The sequence below is a fragment of the Eptesicus fuscus genome, chromosome 4 (assembly GCF_027574615.1).
Source record: "Eptesicus fuscus isolate TK198812 chromosome 4, DD_ASM_mEF_20220401, whole genome shotgun sequence".
NCBI lineage: Eukaryota > Metazoa > Chordata > Mammalia > Chiroptera > Vespertilionidae > Eptesicus > Eptesicus fuscus.
In genome coordinates, this window is record NC_072476.1 from 1,661,744 (window position 1) to 1,681,583 (window position 19,840).

Here is a 19,840-nt window from a genome sequence, read left to right on the forward strand (position 1 = left end):
AACATCTGTACTCAGGAAATTATAAGACACTGAAGAAAGAAATGGAAGATTCAAACAAATGGCAGCATGTACCATGCTCTTGGATGGAAAGAATTAACATAACTACTACCCAAATAAATCTATAGATTCAATGCTATTCCTATCAAAATACCAATGGTGTATTTCAAAGAACTAGAAAAAAATAATTAAAATTTTGTATGGAACCACAAAAGTCCCTGAATAGCCTCAGCAATCTTGAAAAAGAAGAACAGAGTTGGAGTTATTATGCCACCTGATATAAAACTATACTATAAGGATAAAGTAATCAAAACACCATGTTCCTGGCATGTAAATAGACACATAAATTAATGAAACAAAATAGAGAGCCCCAAAACAAGTCCATGGTCAATTAATTCACAAAGGAAGCAAGAACATACAATGATGTAAAGACTGTTTATTCAATAAATGGTGTTGGGAAAATTGAACAGATATGTACAAAAAAATGAAACAGGATCACCTTCTTATACCACACACAACAATAAATGCAAAAATGAATGAAAGACTTAAAATGTAAGACTCAAAACCATAAAAGTCCCAGGAGAAAACACAAGTAGTAATATCTCAGGCATTTTTCTTAGCAGTATTTTTTCTGATATATCTCCTCATGCAAGAGGTAAATAAAGAAAAAAGAAACAAGTGGGACTACATGAAGCTAAAAGAACTTTACACAAACAAAGAAAATTATCAACAAAATGAAGTCAGCTGACTGAAGGGGAGACGATATTTGCCAAGGTTAAAAAAACTCCTAATACTCAACACCAAAAACAAAACAAACCAACAACAATTGCCTGCAAGGATGTGGAGGAAAAGGAACCTCATGCACTGTTAGTGTGAATGCAGACTGGTCTGGCCATTATGGAAAAATAGTATGGAGGATCCTTAATAAATTAAAAGTGGACCTGCTTTATGACCAAGCAATTCCACTCCTGGATACATATACAAAGAAACCCAAAGCATTAATTCAAAAGAATATATGCACCCCTGTGTACATTGCAGCATTATTTACAAGAGCTAAGATATGGAAGCAACTCAAGTACCCATCAATAGACAAGTGGATAAAAATATGGTGGTACATATATACAATGAAATATCACTCAGCCATAATGAGGAATGAAATCTTACCACTGTGCCATGGATAGACATGAGGGTATTATGCTAAGTGAAAAAGTCAGACAGAAAAAGACAAATACCGTATGATTTTACTTATGTGGCTCTAAAGAACAAAACAAACAAACCAACAAAAATTTAAACAGATTCATAGACACAGATAATAGAATTATGGTTGCCAGCAGGGAGGAAATTGGGGACCTGGGTGGAAATGGTGAAGGGATTAAGAAGTGAAAATTGGTTGTTACAGAATAGTTAAGAGGATGTAAAATACAGCATAAGAAATATAGTTAATAATATGCAATAACTATTCATGGTGTCAGGTGGATACTAGCCACCATACTATAAACCTGAAACTAATCTACACTAATAAAAGAGTAAGATACAAATTGACCATACCTTCGAGATGCCGACCAGCCAATCAGGAGTGAGTATGCAAATTAACTCAACAAATATGGCAGGTTAATTTGCATATGCAGGTGCCAAGTGGCTGGAGGCAGGGTAGGATGCTTGCATCATTGCCATGGTTTCCCCGGCCACTCCTGGCCTCTGGGCAGCATGGGAAGGCTCAAAGGTGGCTCCGGGCCAGAGCAAAAAGGCGGCTCCAGCAAGAGCGAAGGTAGTTCCAGCAGCCAGGTGAAGGAAGGCCCATTCTTGCATGAATATTCGTGCATCAGGCCTCTAGTACAAAATAATATTGAATATCAAGTGTAATTGACAAATAAATATTAAAGATTAAAAATAGAGAGATCAGAAAAAAATAACATGGAGTAACAATAGGTTCCAGAAGACCACATAAAATATTACACTATTTCTATGAAGTTCAAATTTTAAAATTAAAGTATTATTTACTGAATATATATAAACTAGTGGCCTGGTGCACAAAATTTTTGCACATTAAAAGGTGATTAATTAGAGGAAATATTTTAATATTGCTCTTTGATCTTTCTCTATAATAGAAGTGTCAGAGATTAAAGAAAATTAGTCAGATGTATATGAAAATCTTTCTCCTGTCAGAGTCTGGGGTGCACCACAGGACCCAGAGTCAAGTTCCCACCCACCCACATGTGCCTCAAAATAGCGTAAGACCCAGACCCTGCTTCCCCCCCCCCATTGGGCTAGATCCAGACCTGGCTGGTCCCACCAGGCAGGGGGCACAGCCTCAGGTCCCCTGGCCCAGCACTGGGGTGGGGGCCACAGCCTGCGGTTTCCCAGCCCAGGCCGGGGTGGGGAAAGGCTTGAGGTCCCCCATCAAGCCCTGCCGGGTGGGGGATGCAGCCTGAGATCCCCCATCAAGCCCCACCAGGCAGGGGGCATGGCCTGAGGTCCCCTGGCCTGGCGCCAGAGCAGGAGGAGCAGCTTGAGGTCTCCTGGCCCAGCACCGGGGCGGGGAGTGCACCTTGAGGTCCCCCTTCAAGTCCTGCTGGACAGGGGGCGTGGTCTGAGGTCCTCTATCAAGCCCTGCCAGGTGGGGGGCATGGCCTGAGGTCTCCTGTCAAGCCCTCTGGGGGTAAAGGGGTGGCCCAGCCACAGGTCCCTTCGGATTGCTTGTTAAGGCTTGTTATGGGAACTCGGCCTCCACTGTGGGTGCAGCCATCTTGTGTTATGGAAACCCTGCCTCTGCTGTGGGCGCTGCCATCTTTGTGGCAGAGTGATGGTAAATTTGCATATTCCCTCTTTATTAGATAGGATATATAATTGTCTACTCTTATTTATGATAGGAATTCAGAAAACAGTTACTCATAGTGGTTACTTCTAGAGGATGGAGAAGTGAAGGAGCACATAAAGTATGGAAAGGGAGTGAAAGGAGTAGCTTGACAGCAGAGAGAGCTGACAAACTACCTCAGTCAGGTGATCAAGTTCAACATCAACAGCGATAAATCATATTGAGAGTATGAATTTTTTTTGATGATATAAAATGGCACTTCTGTGATCTTCCTCCCCAAATCCCATGAACCCATTAGACTTGTCTAATTGTGGGGGGAAAAAAAAAGATCCCAATTGGAGGGCATCCTACAAAATGCCTGACCAGTACCACTCAAAACTGTTAGTGTCATCAAAAATAAGGAAAATCGGAGAAACTGTCACAGCCAAGAACTACCTAAGGAATCAAGACTACTAAATGTAGTATTCTGGATTGGATTATGGAACAACAACAAAAGAACATTGCATTATTTATTTAATTTTGAGAGAGAGAGAGAGAGAGAGAGAGAGAGAGAGAGAGAGAGAGAGAGAGAGTTGCTGCTCCACTTATTTTTGCTTCCTTGAGTGTGCCCTGACTGGTGATGGAACCCACAGCCTTGGCTTATCAGGACAACACTCTAACTAACTGAGCTCCTGTCCAGGGCAAAAACGTTACATTATCTTAAAAACTGGAAAATCCAAATAAATTAGGAACTTTAGGTAACAATGATGCATTAATATTCATTAATTGTAACATGTACCACACCAATGTATGCTGTTAATAATAAGAGAAACTGGATGTAGGATATATGGATTTATTTCTCTGTATTATTTTCAATTTTTTTTTGTAAATTTAAAGTCATTCTAATTTTTTTTAAATAAAGGGCATTTGCAATTCTATTATAAAAATCATTCTGTTCTTTTTACTCAACTTTCTTCTCAAGAAAGTTCAGGCCCTGGATGGTGTGGCTCAGTTGGCTGGGCGCCATCTGTGCCCAGAAAGGTTGCCAGTTCAATTCCTGGGCCATATAGTCTCAATCCTACCTAACAAGAGTAATATGCAAATTGACTGCACCTTCGCTATGCCCAAGCCACGCCCACCAGTCAAGCCATGCCCACCAGCCAATCATGGCAAGTATGCAAGTTACCCCAACCAAGATGGCAGTTAATTTGCATATCAAGACAGTGTAGAAAGAAGCCAAGAGCTGCAGAAGGGAGCAAAGCTGCAGAGAAGCAAGCAAGCCGGGGGGGGGGGGGGGGAGAAGGAAGGAAAGCAGGGGGGGGGGCGGAGGAGAAGGGAGGTAAGCAGACGGGGCGGGGGGGAGAAGGGAGGAGCCCAGGCAGGGCAGGGGAGAAGGGAGGAAAGCAGGCGGGGCGGGATAGAGTGCAGCGGGAAGCCCTATTGCAGGAATCTTCCTACAACGGGAACGCTAGTCTCTAATAGGGGCCTGTGTGCAGGAGGCTGATGACTGATGTTCTGCTTTCATATGGATGTTTCTCCTTCTCTCTCCCTCTTCCTTCCTCTAGCTCTAAAAATCAATAAGCTATTCTTAAACAAAAAAAGAAAAAGTTCACAAGTGTCAGATAATGGTTATTTTTTACCATTTTAAAGCATAGTAAAAATAAATGAATAAAATAATAAAATATAGTGTGTTATCTTTTTCACTAGTATTTACGTTTTAATACTTTCCTCTAATTATCAATGTAAGATTTTACACTTCTGGAAGGATTTAAGGAATATTTTTATGGCATGCAATATTTATGTAACATATCAATTAACATGTCAATAGTCATAGGCTTATTTGATTATCGTATATTATACTCTTGAAAATAAGCTTTCAAATTTATTATTCAAACTAGCTTTCCTGTTGCAGGAAAAATCCTGCAATAGGATTTCCTGCTGCACTCTACCTCGCCTCTGTTCCTCCCTTGTTTGCCCGCCCCGCCTTCTCCAGCCCGCCCGCGTTTCCCTTCGCCCCTGGCCCCGCCTCCGCCCCGCTCTTGTCCCCCGCCCCGCCTTCTCCTCCAGCCCACCCGTGTTTCCCTTCGCCCCCGGCCCCGCCTCCGCCCCGCCCTTCTCCTCCCCCCCAGCTTGCTTGCTTCTTCGAAGCTTTACTCCCTTCTGCAGCTCTTGACTTCTTTGGACGCTGTCTTGATATGCAAATTAGCTGCCATCTTTGTTGGGGCAATTTGCATACTCGTCCTGATTGGCTGGTGGGCGTGGCTTGGCTGGTGGGCGTGGCTTAGGTGTAGCGAAGGTGCGGTCAATTTGCATATTTGTCTATTATTAGATTAGATGGTATTTGTGTAGCAGAATAATCACTTCTCACACTATAAATGCTCTTCAACTTAGCCTAACATTTCATTTTATCCGTTATTTCTTCCTATTTGTTGTTTTCTTAGACTGTATTTGTTGTGTCAATGTCCTGCAGTAAGCTCTCTCTCTCCTTCCCCACCACTCTCTCTCCCTTTACCATTCTCAGATGCTTCAAAGACTGTTTATTCTTTGGAAGAAAAACGGATTGGACTATATATGGTTATGATGAGTACCATAGGCTTTGTTTACCTTCTCTTGGTTATCTTTTGGGACACAGCTTTGTGGAAACTAGGAGCATTTCTCAATCGATACATTTACTTTGGTATCTATAAGACATACCAGAAGGTGAGTAATTAAACCTTAATAACTCTAAAAAAATGGAACATTAGACCTGAATGGCATGTTACTACATATAACTACCTCAGTTACTAGAGAAAACACTATGTCCCCAGAAATATATTTTTTAAATAAAAATTATTAAGGTATAATTTACCTACAGTAAACTGTATTCATTTTGCTGATCACTTCAAAGAACTAAATTTTGTCTATTAATTTGCTCTATTATTGACTATTTTCTCTTTTATTGATTTTTTTTTTTGTTCTTCTTTATCATTTCCTTCCATCTACTTTTGGCTTACTCCCCATTGTTCTAGTTTCTTTAAGTGAAACCTGAAGCCATAGCATTTATCTCTTTCTTCTTTTCTAATATAAATATTGAATGCTAAACATTTCCCTACAAGCAGTGCTCTAGCTGTACCCAGAAAAAATTTGATTTCTTGTTCTTATTATCATTTAAATGTTCAAAGTATTTTCTAATTTCCTGTATGATTTCTTTTTTTACATATGGACTATTTAAAAGTTTGTATATTAATTTCCAAATATTTGGGAGTTTTCTAGATATATTGTTGTTATTGATTCCTAATTTAGTTCCTCTATGGTCTAGTACATAATTTTTTATTTTATTTTATACTAGAGGCCCAGTGCATGAATTCGTGCACTGGTGGGGTCCCTAGGCCTGACCGGTGATCAGGGCCGATTAGGGCCTTACAGCTGCTGGCCCGGACTTTCTTTATTCCAAGCTGCCCCCTGGTGGTCAGCACATGTCATAGTGAGTGGTCAAACTCCCAGTTAGTCGAACACCCAAAGGGGAAATTTGCATATTAGCCTTTTATTATATAGGATTTTAAATTCTTCATTATTGAAAGTATTATATATGTCCGTTGTCCTCCATTGATCTCTCCCAGTCTGCTCCAGCCTCCCAGCATAGGTATTCATCACCCTATTTTCTGTGTCCATGGGCCATGCATATATGCATACAAGTTCATTGATTTATCTCTTCCCAACTGTCCCCTGCCCTCCCATTCCCCACCCCACATCCTCTGCCTTCTTTCTGAGGTGTGACAGTCTGTTCAATGCTTCTGTGTCTCTGGATCTATTTTTTGTTCATCAGTTTATGTTGTTCATTATATTCTACATATGAGTTAGGTCATGTGATACTTATCTTTCTCCGACTGGCTTATTTCATTTAGCATAATGGTCTATAGGTTCATCCATGCTGTTGTGAATGGTAAGAGTTCTTTCTTCTTTACAGCTGCATAGTATTCCATTGTGTAGATGTACCATGTTTTTTAATCCACTCATCTGCTGATGGGCACTTGGGCTGTTTCCAAATCTTAGCTATTGTAAATCGTGCTGCTGTGAACATAGGGGTGCTTATATCCTTTTTTATTGGTGTTTCTGATTTCTTGGGATATATTCCTAGAAGTGGGATCACTGGGTCAAATGGGAGTTCCATTTTTAATTTTAAGGAAACTCCATACTGTTTTTCACAGTGGCTGCACCAGTCTGCATTCCCATCAGCAGTGTAGGAGGGTTCCTTTTTATCCACATCCTTGCCAACACTTGTTGTTTGTTGATGGTAGTCATTATGACAGGTGTGAGGTGATGCATCATTGTTGTTTTGATTTTAATCTTTTGGATGATCAGTGACTTTGAGCATTTTGTCATATGCCTCTTGGTCTTCTATATGTCCACTTTGGAGAAGTGTCTATTTAGATACTTTGCCCATTTTTTAATTGGAATATTTATCTTCCTTTTGTTAAATTGTATGAGTTCCCTACAAATTTTGGTGATTAACACCTTTGTCAATGTATCATTGGCAAATTAGTTCTCCCATGCAGTGGGCTCTCTTGTTATTTTTATGATTTTTTTTTTCTGTGCAAAAGCTTTTTATTTTGATGTAGTCCCATTTGTTTATTTTCTCCTAGGAAATGTATTGGTAAAAATATTGCTATGAGAGATGTCTGAGATTTTGCTGCCTACGGATTCTTCTAAGATTTTTATGGCTTCCCATCTTACATTTAAGTCCTTTAACCATTTTGAGTTTATTTTTGTGTATGACATCAGTTGGTGATCAAGCTTCATTTTTTTGCATGTACCTTACCAAATTTCTCAACACCATTTATTGAAGAGACTGTCTTGACTCCATTGTATGCTCATGCCTCCTTTGTCAAATATTAATTGAGCATAATGGCTTGGGTTGATCTCTGGGTTCTCTGTTCTGTTCCATTGGTCTAAATGTCTGTTCTTGTGCCAATACCAGGCAGTTTTGAGAACAGTGGCTTTGTAACATAGCTGATATTTGATATTGTGATCCCTCCAAGTTGTTGTTCTTTCTCAGGATTGCTGCAGCTATTTGGGGTCTTTTTTTATTCCATATGATTTTTTGGAGAGTTTGTTCTATATCTTTGAAATATGCTGTTGCTATTTTAATGGGGATTGCATTGAATCTATAGATAGCTCTGGGTAATGTGGACTTTTTAATGATGTTGATTCTACCAATCCATTAACACGATATATTCTTCCATTTATTTATGTCTTTTTCTATCTTGTTTTTCAACGTCCTGTAGTCCAGGAGGTCTTTTACCTCCTTAGTTAGGTTTATTTCTAGGAACCCTAATTTTTTCTTTGCAGTGGTAAATGGGATTGTTTTTGTTTTGTTTTGTTTTTAGTTTCTCCTTGTATGAGTTCATTATTGATGTATAAAAATGCCATATATTTCTGGGTGTTAATTTTGTATCCTTCTACATTGCTGAATTCATTTATTATATCTAGTAGTTTTTTTATGGAGTCTTTAGGGTTTTCTATGTACAATATCATGTTACCTTCAAATAATGCCAGTTTTACTTCCTCTTTTTTGATTTGGATGCCTTTTATTTCTTTTTCTTGTCTGATCACTTTGGCTAGCATTTCCAGTACAATGTGAAACAGGAGTGGATAAAGTGGGCATCCCTGTCTTGTTTCTGTTCTTAGGAGGGATGGTCTTAGATTTTGTCCATTGAGTTGTACTCAATTATTTTAAATACAATCATATTTGTTCTTTGGCTCAACATATGATCCATCTTTGAAATGTGCCATGTGTACTTGAAATAAATGTGCATTTAGATTTGTTAGTTGTAATGGTAATTAATGGTATTGCTTACATTACTTAGTCATTAACTGATATTTTTGTCTGGTTGATTTTTGATTGCTAACAATAGGGTTTACAATTATTAATTTCTCCCTTTAATTCTGTGAATTGTTCCTCTATATATTTTAATCTCTATAATTATTTCAATAAACATTTATTTTTGTATATCTTCCTGGTGAATTGACTAATGAAATGTAAACCTATATCTCTGGTAATTTTCTTGGTCTTGAAGTCTATTTCCTCTGATATTCAAATGGCGCCTCCAGTCTTCCTGTACTTACTTTTGTACAGTATATCATTTTACAACCCATTTATTTTCAAACTTTTGCCTTTATATTTTAAGTGGCTCACTGTAAACAGCACGTAGTTAGTTCCTAACTTTTTATTTATTTTGATAGTTTCTGGCATTTAAATTTGAGCATTTAGTTCTTCATTGATATGGTTGTATTTCCATCTAAGATATTGATTATTTGTCTTCTCTTTGTCCCTTCTTTTTCTATGCTTTCCCATTCCTGGCTTTCTTTGGGTTAGTTTAATAAACTTGGAATTCTATTTTAATTTCTCAATTGACTTTTTAGCTATACTTCTTTGCATTAGCTTTAGTGATAAGTGTAGCGTTTATAAAATATGTACATAATTTTCCATAGTCTTTTTAGAGTTAATATTTTAAACTGTAGAAGAATGAAACCATAAATGTCCATTTCTACCCTTCCTTGGTTATAATGCTATAGTTTTCATATGTCTCATATGTCTATGTCATTGTGTTATTTATTAACTATCCTATATAATAAAAGGCTAATATGCAAATAGAATAGACCAAATGGAGGAACAATTGGTCACTATTACGCACACTGAACACCAGGGGGCAGACACTCAATGCAGGAGCTGCCCCCTGGTGGTCAGTGTGCTCCCACAGGGAGAGCGCTGCTCAGCCAGAAGCCAGGCTCATGGCTGGCAAGTGCAGCGGTGGTGGCAGGAGCCTCTCCTGCCTCTGTGGCAACGCTAAGGATGTTCGACTGCTGGCTTAGGCCCATTCTCCACGGGGAGCAGGCTTAAACTGTCAGTTGGACATCCCCTGAGGGCTCCTGGACTGCAAGAGGGTGCAGGCTGGGCTGAGGGGATCCCCCCACCCCCTCCGAGCGCATGAATGTCATGCAACAGGCCTCTAGTGATAAATAATACTATAAGTGTGGCTCTGCTTTCCTCTACAGTAACCATGTTCATATTCTTTTTGGTGATGGAAAGCTGTGATCACATATTTCAAAGTAATTAATAGGAAAATGCTTTTATATTTATCTAGATACATGGCACCTTTGGTGCTGTTCATTTTTCCTTTATATGTGAGTTTGCCTTTGCCATCATTTCCCTCTAGACTGAAGACTTTCTTAAACATTTCTTAAGTGAAGAACTGGAGAAGAACTATCTTAGTTTGAAAATTATTTGCCTTTATTCTTGAAGTACATAATTTAAAAGTCTGGATTCGTAGTTTTTTTTTCTGCCTTTCTTCTTTTCTCAACACTAACAATGGCATTGTACTTCCTTCTGGTTTTTTAAAATGCAGATGGGAAGAAATTATTACTAAGATCATTTTTTTCTATGTAATGCATTGTGTTCTTTGGCTTTTTTCAAGAGAATCTATCTTTAGTTTCCACACCAGCTTGATGACTATGTACCAAGGCATGATGCCAGCGTGGCTGAAGCCATGTTTTCCAGAACCCCATTCCCTGCATTATTCCAGTCTAGAGTTGATGATGAAAGAATTCACATGAGATTGTAAAGACAGGACTGAAGCAGCACAGTGCTCTCTTAAAATCGTGGTTAGCGGCAGTGAAGACAGACGCAAAGGTGCTGTTGAAGTCCAGCCTATGTGTGCTTTCCCAGCCTCCCTTCACTTCTGACAGCTTGCCCCACCTGACAGCAGCCAAGGCTCTAATGCAGAGTCACCCAGAGCCTCTCTATCCACTTTCCTCCAAAGTCCCACCCACCAGTTGGAAGTGGCTGGTTTTCAAATTCCCTGGCAGGTTCTGAGCTCTCTACCTGCACTATTGCTACAACATACCTGTTAGTGACTTTCCTCTGCTTCACCAGTGTTCCTGCTTACTTTGCTCTAGGTCTATTTTTTTCCTTCTTGAGTCAATTTTAGTAATTTGTGTCTTTGAAAAACTTTACAATTTCATCTATCTAATTTATTTGTCTGCAATTGCTTATTCCTTTATAAGCCCTGTATATATAGTTATATATACACAAATACACATACACACACACATCAGTAATAACATCCTTTTTCTTATTTCTAATTTTAGTAGCTTTCGTATACTCTCTTTTTGTCTTAATAATTGTAAATAAAGGCTTTTGGATTTTGTTCATCTTTGCAAAGAACAAACTTTGGTTTTATTGATTTTCTTTATATTTCTAGGAGAGGCCCCGGCCCTCGCAGCCCCTGCTTTGTCCAGAGGAAGTCCTATCTAATTAGCATATTATGCTTTTATTATTACAGATTTTGTATTTCATTAATTTCTGTTCTAATGTTTATTTTTTTCTTTTGCTTGCTTTAGTATGCTTTGCTTTTTTTCAGTGTCTTAAAGTGGCAGGTTATGTAGCTGATTTGAGATCTTTCTTCTTTAAATACAAATGTTTAGAGCTATAAATTTTCCTATAAGCGCTAATTTAGCTGCATTTTAAAAAGTTTGTTATCATGTGTCTTAATTTTCATTCATCTCAAAGAATATATGGGATGCATATATTCTTTTAATTTTCTTATTAAATTTGTTAGGGTGATATTGATTAATACAATTATACAGGTTTGGGGTGTGCAATTGTACGATACATCGTCTGTACTAGTGTAGTCATTGTGTGTTCATCACCCCAGGCCAAGTCTCCTTCCAGCACCGTTTATCCCCTTTGCCCTCTTCTACCTCCCCCCAAGCCCTTTCCCTCTGGGAATCACCATACTTTGTGTCTATAATTTCTTTTCTTTGCTTAATCTCTTCATCACTTTTTTATCTACTTGTCTATTGATGGGCACTTGCATTGCTTTTATATCTTTGCTATAAGTAATGCTGAAATCAACATGGGGTGCATATATTCTTTCAAATTAGTGTCTTGGGATCCTTCAGATATATATCAAGGAGTGGAATTGTTGGGTCATAGGCAGTTCCATTTTTAAGAACTTCCACACTTTTTTCCCATGGTGTTGCACCTATTTGAATTCCCAGCAACACTGCACTACGGTTCTCTTTTTTCTACATCATCATTAACACTTACTTGTTTGTGGTGATAACAATTCTGACAGATGTGAGGTGATATTTCATTGTGGTTTAATTTACATTTCTCTGATGGTTAGTGATGTTGAGCAAATTTTGACATGTCTATTGACCATCTCTACGTTCTTCTTGGAGAATTATCTATTCAGGTTTTCTGCCTACAATTTAACTGGGTTGTTTGTTAAGTGTGTGCGTGTGTGTGTGTGCGTGTGTGTGTGTTGAGTTGTATAAGTCATTAAAATTTTGGATTAATCCCTTATCGAATCTATCATTGGCCAATATGCTCTCTCATACAATCTTTATCTTTTTGTTTTGCTGATGGTTTCCCTTCCTGTGCAAAAAAAATTTAGTTTAATGTAGTCCCATTTATTTATTTTTTGTTACCCTTGCCCAAAGAGATATATCAGAAAAAATATGGCTAAGAGAAATGTCCGAGATTTTACTGCCTATGTTTTCTTGTAGCAGTTTTATGGTTTTAGGTCTTACATTTAAGTTATTAATCCATTTTGAGTTTATTATTGTATATGGTATGAGAAGATGGTCTAGATTCATCTTTTTTGCATATATTTGTCCAATTTTTCAAGACCATTTATTAGATAGACTTTCTTTACCAAATTGAATGTTCTTGATTTCTTTGTCAAATATTAATTGACCATATAGTTTCTATCTAGTTCCATTAATCTATGTGTCTATTTTATGCCAGTACCATGCTGTTCTTCTTAAAATAGCCTTGTAGTATAGGTTGATATCAGGTAGTGTGATACCACTTTGTTCTTTTTCAAGATTGCTGCTGTCAGTATTTGAAAAATTTTGTGTTTGCATACAAATCTTTGAATTATTTGTTCTAATTCTATGAAAATTATCATTGGTATTTTGATAGGAATTGCATTTTTTATCCAATCATCCATCAATAGACACTTAGATTGTTTCCATGTCTTGGCTATTGTTAACAATACTGCAGTGGACATAGGGGTACATATGTCTTTACAAATAAGTGTTTTCATATTTTGGGGATAAATACCCAGAAGAGAAATTTCTGGATAATATGGTAGTTCTATTAAGTTTTTGAGAAACCTCAATACTATTTTTCATAGTGGCTGCATTAATTTATATTCCCAACAGTGTACAAGTTTTTTCTTTTTTCCATATCCTCAACGACACTTATTTGTTGTCTTTTTTACAATAGCCATTCTGAAAGTATGAGGCAATATCTCATTGTGATTTTGACTTGCATTTCACTGAGGATTAGTGATGTTGAGCATCTTTTATTTTTTAAAATCTTTATTGTTGAAAGTATTACATATGTCCTCATTTCCCCCTTTGGCTCCCTGTAGCCCGCCCCAGTCCCTGGCCCCAAGCCTCCACCACCCTCTTATCTGTGTCCATGGGTTCTGCATATATGCATACAAGTTCTTTGGTTGATCTCTTCCCACCCACCCACCCACTCCTGCTTGTTGGCCATCTGTATCTTTGTTGGGAAAATGTCTGTTCCGATTTGCCTATTTTTTAAACCAGATTGTTGGATTTTGCTATTGAGTTTTAGGAGATATATTTTGAGTATTAACTCTCTTTGTCAACTATACGATTCCAAATATTTTCTTTCATATCAGTTTGTCTTTTCAATCCGTTGATGGTTTTATTTTCTTGCAGAAAATTTTTAGCTTGTTGTAGTGATGTGATAGGCAGGGCAGAGAAGAAGAGATGGACCAAGTACGGCTGGTCACAAATACAGAAAGCCCTGGGTGCCCAGCAATAGGCAAAATTGGGAAAACAAGGACTTGCCCCCCCAGAACGACCTTTCTTCCTTTAGCAGATTGCCGGTCGTGTGGTTTACATCCCCTGACCTTTCCTCCCCTGGCACACTGCTGGTTGTGTGGTTTACATCCCCTGACCTTTCCTCCCCTGGCACACTGCTGGTTGTGTGGTTTTAGACCCCCTTAGAGGGAGAATAGTTTCATGTGCCTCCCATACGAGTCCTTGCACAACCACTCCCTTAACACGTTAAGCGACCCGTCAGTCACCGGTGACTGACACTATACTTTCCGTCTGGAAGACAAAACAGGCTGACGCTTAACGTGTTAAGCATGAATCCCTAGGAACACCATTTAGGCCTTAGTTGTGTTTCAGCTCCAGGCCCTGGAAAGCAGCAAAACCAGACATGCCATGGCTGACATGAGGACCAGCTGCATTGATAATGACCCCTGCCCTGGCATTCACCAATAAGTGGAGGTCATGAACTTGAAAGGACACACCTGGAAAGCTGATGAATATTCTGTGGAGGTCCTTACCCCTAAAACTCTCAACCTTAAAAGTTCTAAAGACTGAGGACCCAGTTCCCTCTCTCTCCCAGGAGCATGCTTTGCCTTTCCCCTCACCTTCTTCTTCCTCATAAGTGTGTAACCTTTACCCTTTTCTCTCTCAGGCTCCAAGAGCCCTTCTTTTGCTTCTGTTTCCTGAGCCCATTTCTCCTACAGCTCACTTCTACTACCTCTGTGACTTTCTCAATAAACTTTCTCTTCCAGTTTGAGTCTTGGCTCTGAATTATTTCTTTGCCAGAAATCAAGTACAAGGTTGCTGAAACAAGGTCCAATCACTGGCAACATTCTGGTATTGTTTCGCCGCCAACAGTACACCTATCTGTTAGGGTCGCCAAAGGAGGAATGCATGAGGCCAAACGTAGTAAGGGATTATAAATTTACTAGAGGCCCGGTGCACAAAATTTGTGCACGGGGTGGCATGGGGAATCCCCCTCAGCCCAGCCTGCACCTTCTCCAATCCAGGACCTCTTGGGGGAGGTCTGACTACCAGTTTAGGCCCCATTCACAGGGCAGCAGCAGTTAGACATCCCTCTCGCAATCCGGGACTGCTGGCTCCCAACTGCTTGCCTGCCTGCTGGCCTAATTGCTATCTAACTGCTCCCCTGATGGCCCCCAACTGCCCTGAACTGCTGGCCTGATGGCCCCCAACTGCCCTCCCCTGCCCACCTGATTGCCCCTAACCACCTCTGCCTCAGCCCCCACCACTGTGGCTTTGTCTGGAAGGAAGTTGGATGTCCAGAAGATGTCTGGTCATCTAGTCTAATTAGCATATTACCCTTTTATTAGTATGGATTAGATCATTTGAAAAACCAGATGGACTGAGCCCCCAAATGGTGCCAGTACCCAGTGACAGGGAGTAGAGATTTTAGAGGACTCTGGGCGTGCTTTTTCTGGGTGGAGAATTCTCTGGGAGGGTCCAGATCCCTAGGAAGATCCAGAGGGGGAAGGATAATGGTCTTAGCAAGTGGAATGTGGTCTAAGCCAAAGGGAATGTGGTCTAAGCCAAAGGGAATGTCGGTTGTGAAGTGGCCTGAAGGTCAGTTCCCAGGGGGAGGAGGATCGATTCAATTATTTAATCAGACCTAACAGTTATTTGACAATATATATCTTGAAAATATAGAGCATACGGATCCAGTGAAAAGTCTAGAAATATAAAGCATAGGGAGCTTAAGAAAAGTCTAGTTAAGTCTTGCTGATTTTTTTTTAGCTCCCACTGTTTCTTTTTGGCAAAATTTATTTATTATTAAATATTTATTACTGTATTTTTTTAGAGTTTTTTTATCCTCTTGAGATGACTTACTTCTTAAGGATCTGAGTGATAAAAACAAAACAAATAACAATAAAACCATACCCATTTACCTGAATATTTTAAATTCTGTCTTTTAAAGATTTAAATTACACAAATTATTATGTTAATTCACACTCTTTCTAGTATATGAAATAACTTTTTCTTCTCCTCTGGACCACCCCCTCATTCTAGTGATGAACTATTTATTATTTAAAACTTATTCAAGGTGTACATGAGATGCTGAGCTGATATCCAGAAATTTCTTGAATTGACTCAAACCTTCAGTTTTGACATCTTTGAGATTATCTTCCAGTTTAGGTTTTATGAAGCCATTCAGTCCAGACCAGAGGTCTAAAGGGTATCCAGTTCTGTAATTTTTGTCTTGAAAATATAGGGGAAAGTGTCCAAGGAGTTATCTGGAGAATGTAAAGATGAAGATGTAGAAAATGAAAGGAAGAGGATCCTGGGGCAGCCACAAGAGCTGCTGGATTCTTCGGTGCTTATTAAGGAGCTCATAAAGGTAACATCATTCACTGTCCAGTATAAGCTGGCTCATTGCTACCCCAGAGCATGCCACTGGTGTCTAGGGTTCACTGTACTTCTTTGGGATCTGTGTATATTTTCTAGTGTAATGGAAGAATTTTTATTGTCTGAAGATAGTGGTCCATGGGGTTATTGTACTTGACCTACAAATATTCTTTACTACATTCCTTTTTTAGGTATATTTTAAGTGTCCAGTCATTCTGGCTGTGAAAAATATCTCCATTACAATCCAAAAGGGGGAGTGCTTTGGATTGCTTGGACTCAATGGAGCTGGAAAAACTACTACCTTCCAAATTTTGACTGGAGAAGAGAATGCTACCTCTGGGCATGTGTTCATTGATGGCTTTAGCATCACTAACAATATCCAAAAGGTAAGACACTATTACTGTCTGAGATGTGAGGTGCACGATGAGTGGGGTACTGGTAACAGGCAGATGGCAGGAGGGAATAGATGGGAATTATGGTAGGAATTGATATGATACTGTTGACACAGTAGATTCTGGAGAGATAGTGAAGCATCAAAAGCAAAATCTAAAACAAGAGTATGTTTGAAACTGTTAGCGTAAAAGGTAAGTTCTGTCAATATCTAACATATGCCAGACAGGGTGCTGTAAGGAAGGAAAGACTGGCCGGAAGGAGAAGGTGACCTGAAATTGAGTTGCAAACTGAAGCTTTGATTCCTCTTGGGATGGTACAAGATGGTCTGACTGAGCAATCCCAAACTGAAACAAGATAGCTGGCCTCTGTATCCCTGAAAAGCCAGCCATTAGCTGCACATGCTACGTAAGAAAGAGGACATAACCTTGAAAAGAAACTAAGTGGGGAAAATATTCAAGAAGGAGAAAATGGTCAAATATGTCAAGTTCAAGGAAGTCTCAGTCAAGGTAAAGCCCAAATAGGGTCCACTGGCTTTAGTTACTAGAACTGCACTGAGGAACCTGGCAGGAATGCTGCACTGGGGCTGCACTAAGGCGGTGATGGGAGCCTGGATGGTGCATTCTTTCCTCCCCAGTTCATTGAACACTGCCATCATAACATCAGAAGACAGTGTTAGGAGAGCCTGCGTACTGTAGGCCAAGCATGTCAAAGTCAAAGGCTAACATGAGCCAAATAAACAAAGTTTATGTTTATGTGGGCTACAAAAAAACAAAAGCTTCAATTTTCATAGAAACGTAGGTTTATTTCGATAGAGACATGTTGAATACAAAGGGCTGAAATAAATGAGTAATTGTTAACAAAATAATAGAACATTTTAATAAAAATTAATATTTTTCTTGAACATTAACTTACCAGACACTGAATAACTGGCACAAATTAATAAGCATAATGCAAATAAACCTATTTTTCTTATTCTTCAAAAGCAAAATATTTCCTGTTGTGTACACCAAACAAGTCAGTTCAAGACTAATGACATGGTAATCGGCTGCTAAAATATTCACTGCTAGTATCAGTGGAGAGAAATGGTGCGCCTGCGCGTAAGGCCCCTAAGGGAAATGAGTGCAACATGATTGTAGTAATCAGTCATTAGTAAACATTGTAGTTCGTTATCAATAATTATGTATAACAGGATATTGTAAAACTTAAGTTACAAAATTTTTATTGAAACATTTCTTACATACCGTTATATTGGCTGGGCTGCAAAAATATTTGTTGTGGGCCACATGCAGCCTGCAGGATAGGATAAACAATAGTCTGGTAACAAAAGTGAAGCTAAGAATTTGGATTATAGTTTGAAGAAAGTTATCTGTGAGACAAAGGGAAGACTTAGAATTTATTCAGAGTTGTGAGAATGAGACAGGGGTTAGTTTATACAGTGAGCCATTTGATCCCTAGACTGGAGGAAGTTGAGGAGCTAGAGGAAGGGTGATGGATGATGAAAAACGGTGAGTGGGTCCTGTCAGATGGTTCTTGGGATAGAAAGGTGAGTGGGGCTCATCCTTAAGTATCCCCATCCACACCACTTATCAAGTCCCCGGGGGACATAGGTTTGTGAGGAATGACAGAAAATCAAATGAAGATGGTGCCAAACAGAAAAGCTAACTTGGGAACTAAAGAGATAGTCCATATAAAGGGTCAAATTTAAAAAGAAATGATGCAGACAAGTAGGAGCCTTTTGCAATGGCGCATATAGTGAGTCTAAGAGAGCTTTTCAACCTTCAAAGAATCTCTCCAAGTTGGCACATATGAAACATGACAGATGATCTTTTCATTTCCTTGGGCTTTAATAATGTTTCTAACATTGTCCATTTTATTGTGGTAAAAATATGTAACGGGAAATATACTAATTTTAAACATTGTAAACAATGGGCAATTCATTGGCATTCAGGACATGCACATTATTGTGCAAACTTCACCACTATCCATCTCCAGACCTTCTGCATTTTTTCAAAATGAATGTCTACCAGTTGCACAGTAACTCCTCATCCCCCTCAATCCCCTGGAATCTGAAAGATCAGACAGAGGCCGAAAACCAGGAGTACAGGCTTTATTAGAGGAGAAGGACCTGCCGGGCTGTCTCACAGGGGAGAACAGCAACACGTGCAGAGGTGAACACGCCTTTTGAGGGGAGGAATGGGAACGGATGGGGCTTAGTGTACTCGGCATGCGCTGATTGGTGGCTTAATGTATGGTCATATAGGGACAAGGGCTTAGGGTATTTGGCAGGTGCTGATTGGTGGTTCAATGTATAGTCCATATAAGGTGCCTGGTTAGGTACTCAGGTATGTCCAGGCCATAGGTTACATCATATTCTGCCCACCAGTTGGGGGAAGGGAGGATCTATCAGTATCCACTATTCTACTTTCTGGTTTTATAAATTTGACTATTCTAGGTACCTCATATCAGTAGAGTAATATAATATTTGTTCTTTTATGTCTGACATTTTATCTAGCATAATCCCTTCAAGGTTCACATATGTATCCGAATTTTATACTATTTCAAGGCTGAATAATATTCCATTATAAAAGGACCACACCTTGTCCATTAATCTACTGATAAACATTGGGGCTGTTTCCACCCCTTGGCTATTATGAATAATGCTATTCTGAACATGAGTGTACAAATATCTTTCAATTATTTGGGATATATTACTAAAAGTAGATTTTAAGACTATAAGGTAATTAGTTTAATTTTTGGAGGAAATGCCATCCAGTATTTTAAAGTGGCTGCACCATTTTATATTCCCACCAGCAATTCACTAGAGTTCCAATTTCTCCCTATCATCACAGACACTTGTCTGTTTTTTGGTTTGCTTGTTTTTTATCGATAATACCCATCCTAATGGGAGTGAAGTAGTACGTCATTGTGGTTTGACTTGCATTTCTCTAATGATTTTGATGTTGAGCATCTTTACATGTGCTTATGGGCCATTTGTATATCTTCTTTGAAGAACTTCCTATTCAATTCCTTAGTACATTTTAAATTTGGGTTGTTTGATTTTTATTGTTGGAAAAGTTCTTTGTCTAATATGGATAATTATCCCTTACCATAGATATGATTTGCAAATATTTTATTTCATTCTGTTGGTTGCCTTCCCAATATCCTTTGATGCACAAACTTTTTAAATTTTGATGAAATACAACTTATATACTTTTTTTATTGCCTGTGCTTTTGCTTTCATATCAACAAATCATTACTAAATCCAATGTCATGAGCTTCTCTTATGTTTTTTTTTTTCCCTAAGAGTTTTATAGTTTTAGAACTTACTTTTAGGTTTTTAATCCATTTTAAGTTAATTATTATATAGTAGAAGGTAAGAGTCAAAATTCAGTCTTTGCACTTGGCTGGTGTGGCTCAGTTGATTGGGCATTGTCC

General features: G+C 38.9%; 1 protein-coding gene across 1 annotated transcript in view; it reads left to right on the forward strand.

Annotated features, from left to right (window-relative positions):
• LOC103302875 (phospholipid-transporting ATPase ABCA3-like) overlaps positions 1 to 19,840 on the forward strand; it is a 289,346-nt gene that overhangs the window by 232,795 nt on the left and 36,711 nt on the right. The window contains exons 24-26 of the mRNA XM_054714402.1: positions 5,313 to 5,491; positions 15,879 to 16,004; positions 16,204 to 16,398. Of these exons, the coding sequence (XP_054570377.1) occupies positions 5,313 to 5,491; positions 15,879 to 16,004; positions 16,204 to 16,398 (500 nt within the window). The remainder of the gene's footprint in view (positions 1 to 5,312; positions 5,492 to 15,878; positions 16,005 to 16,203; positions 16,399 to 19,840) is intronic.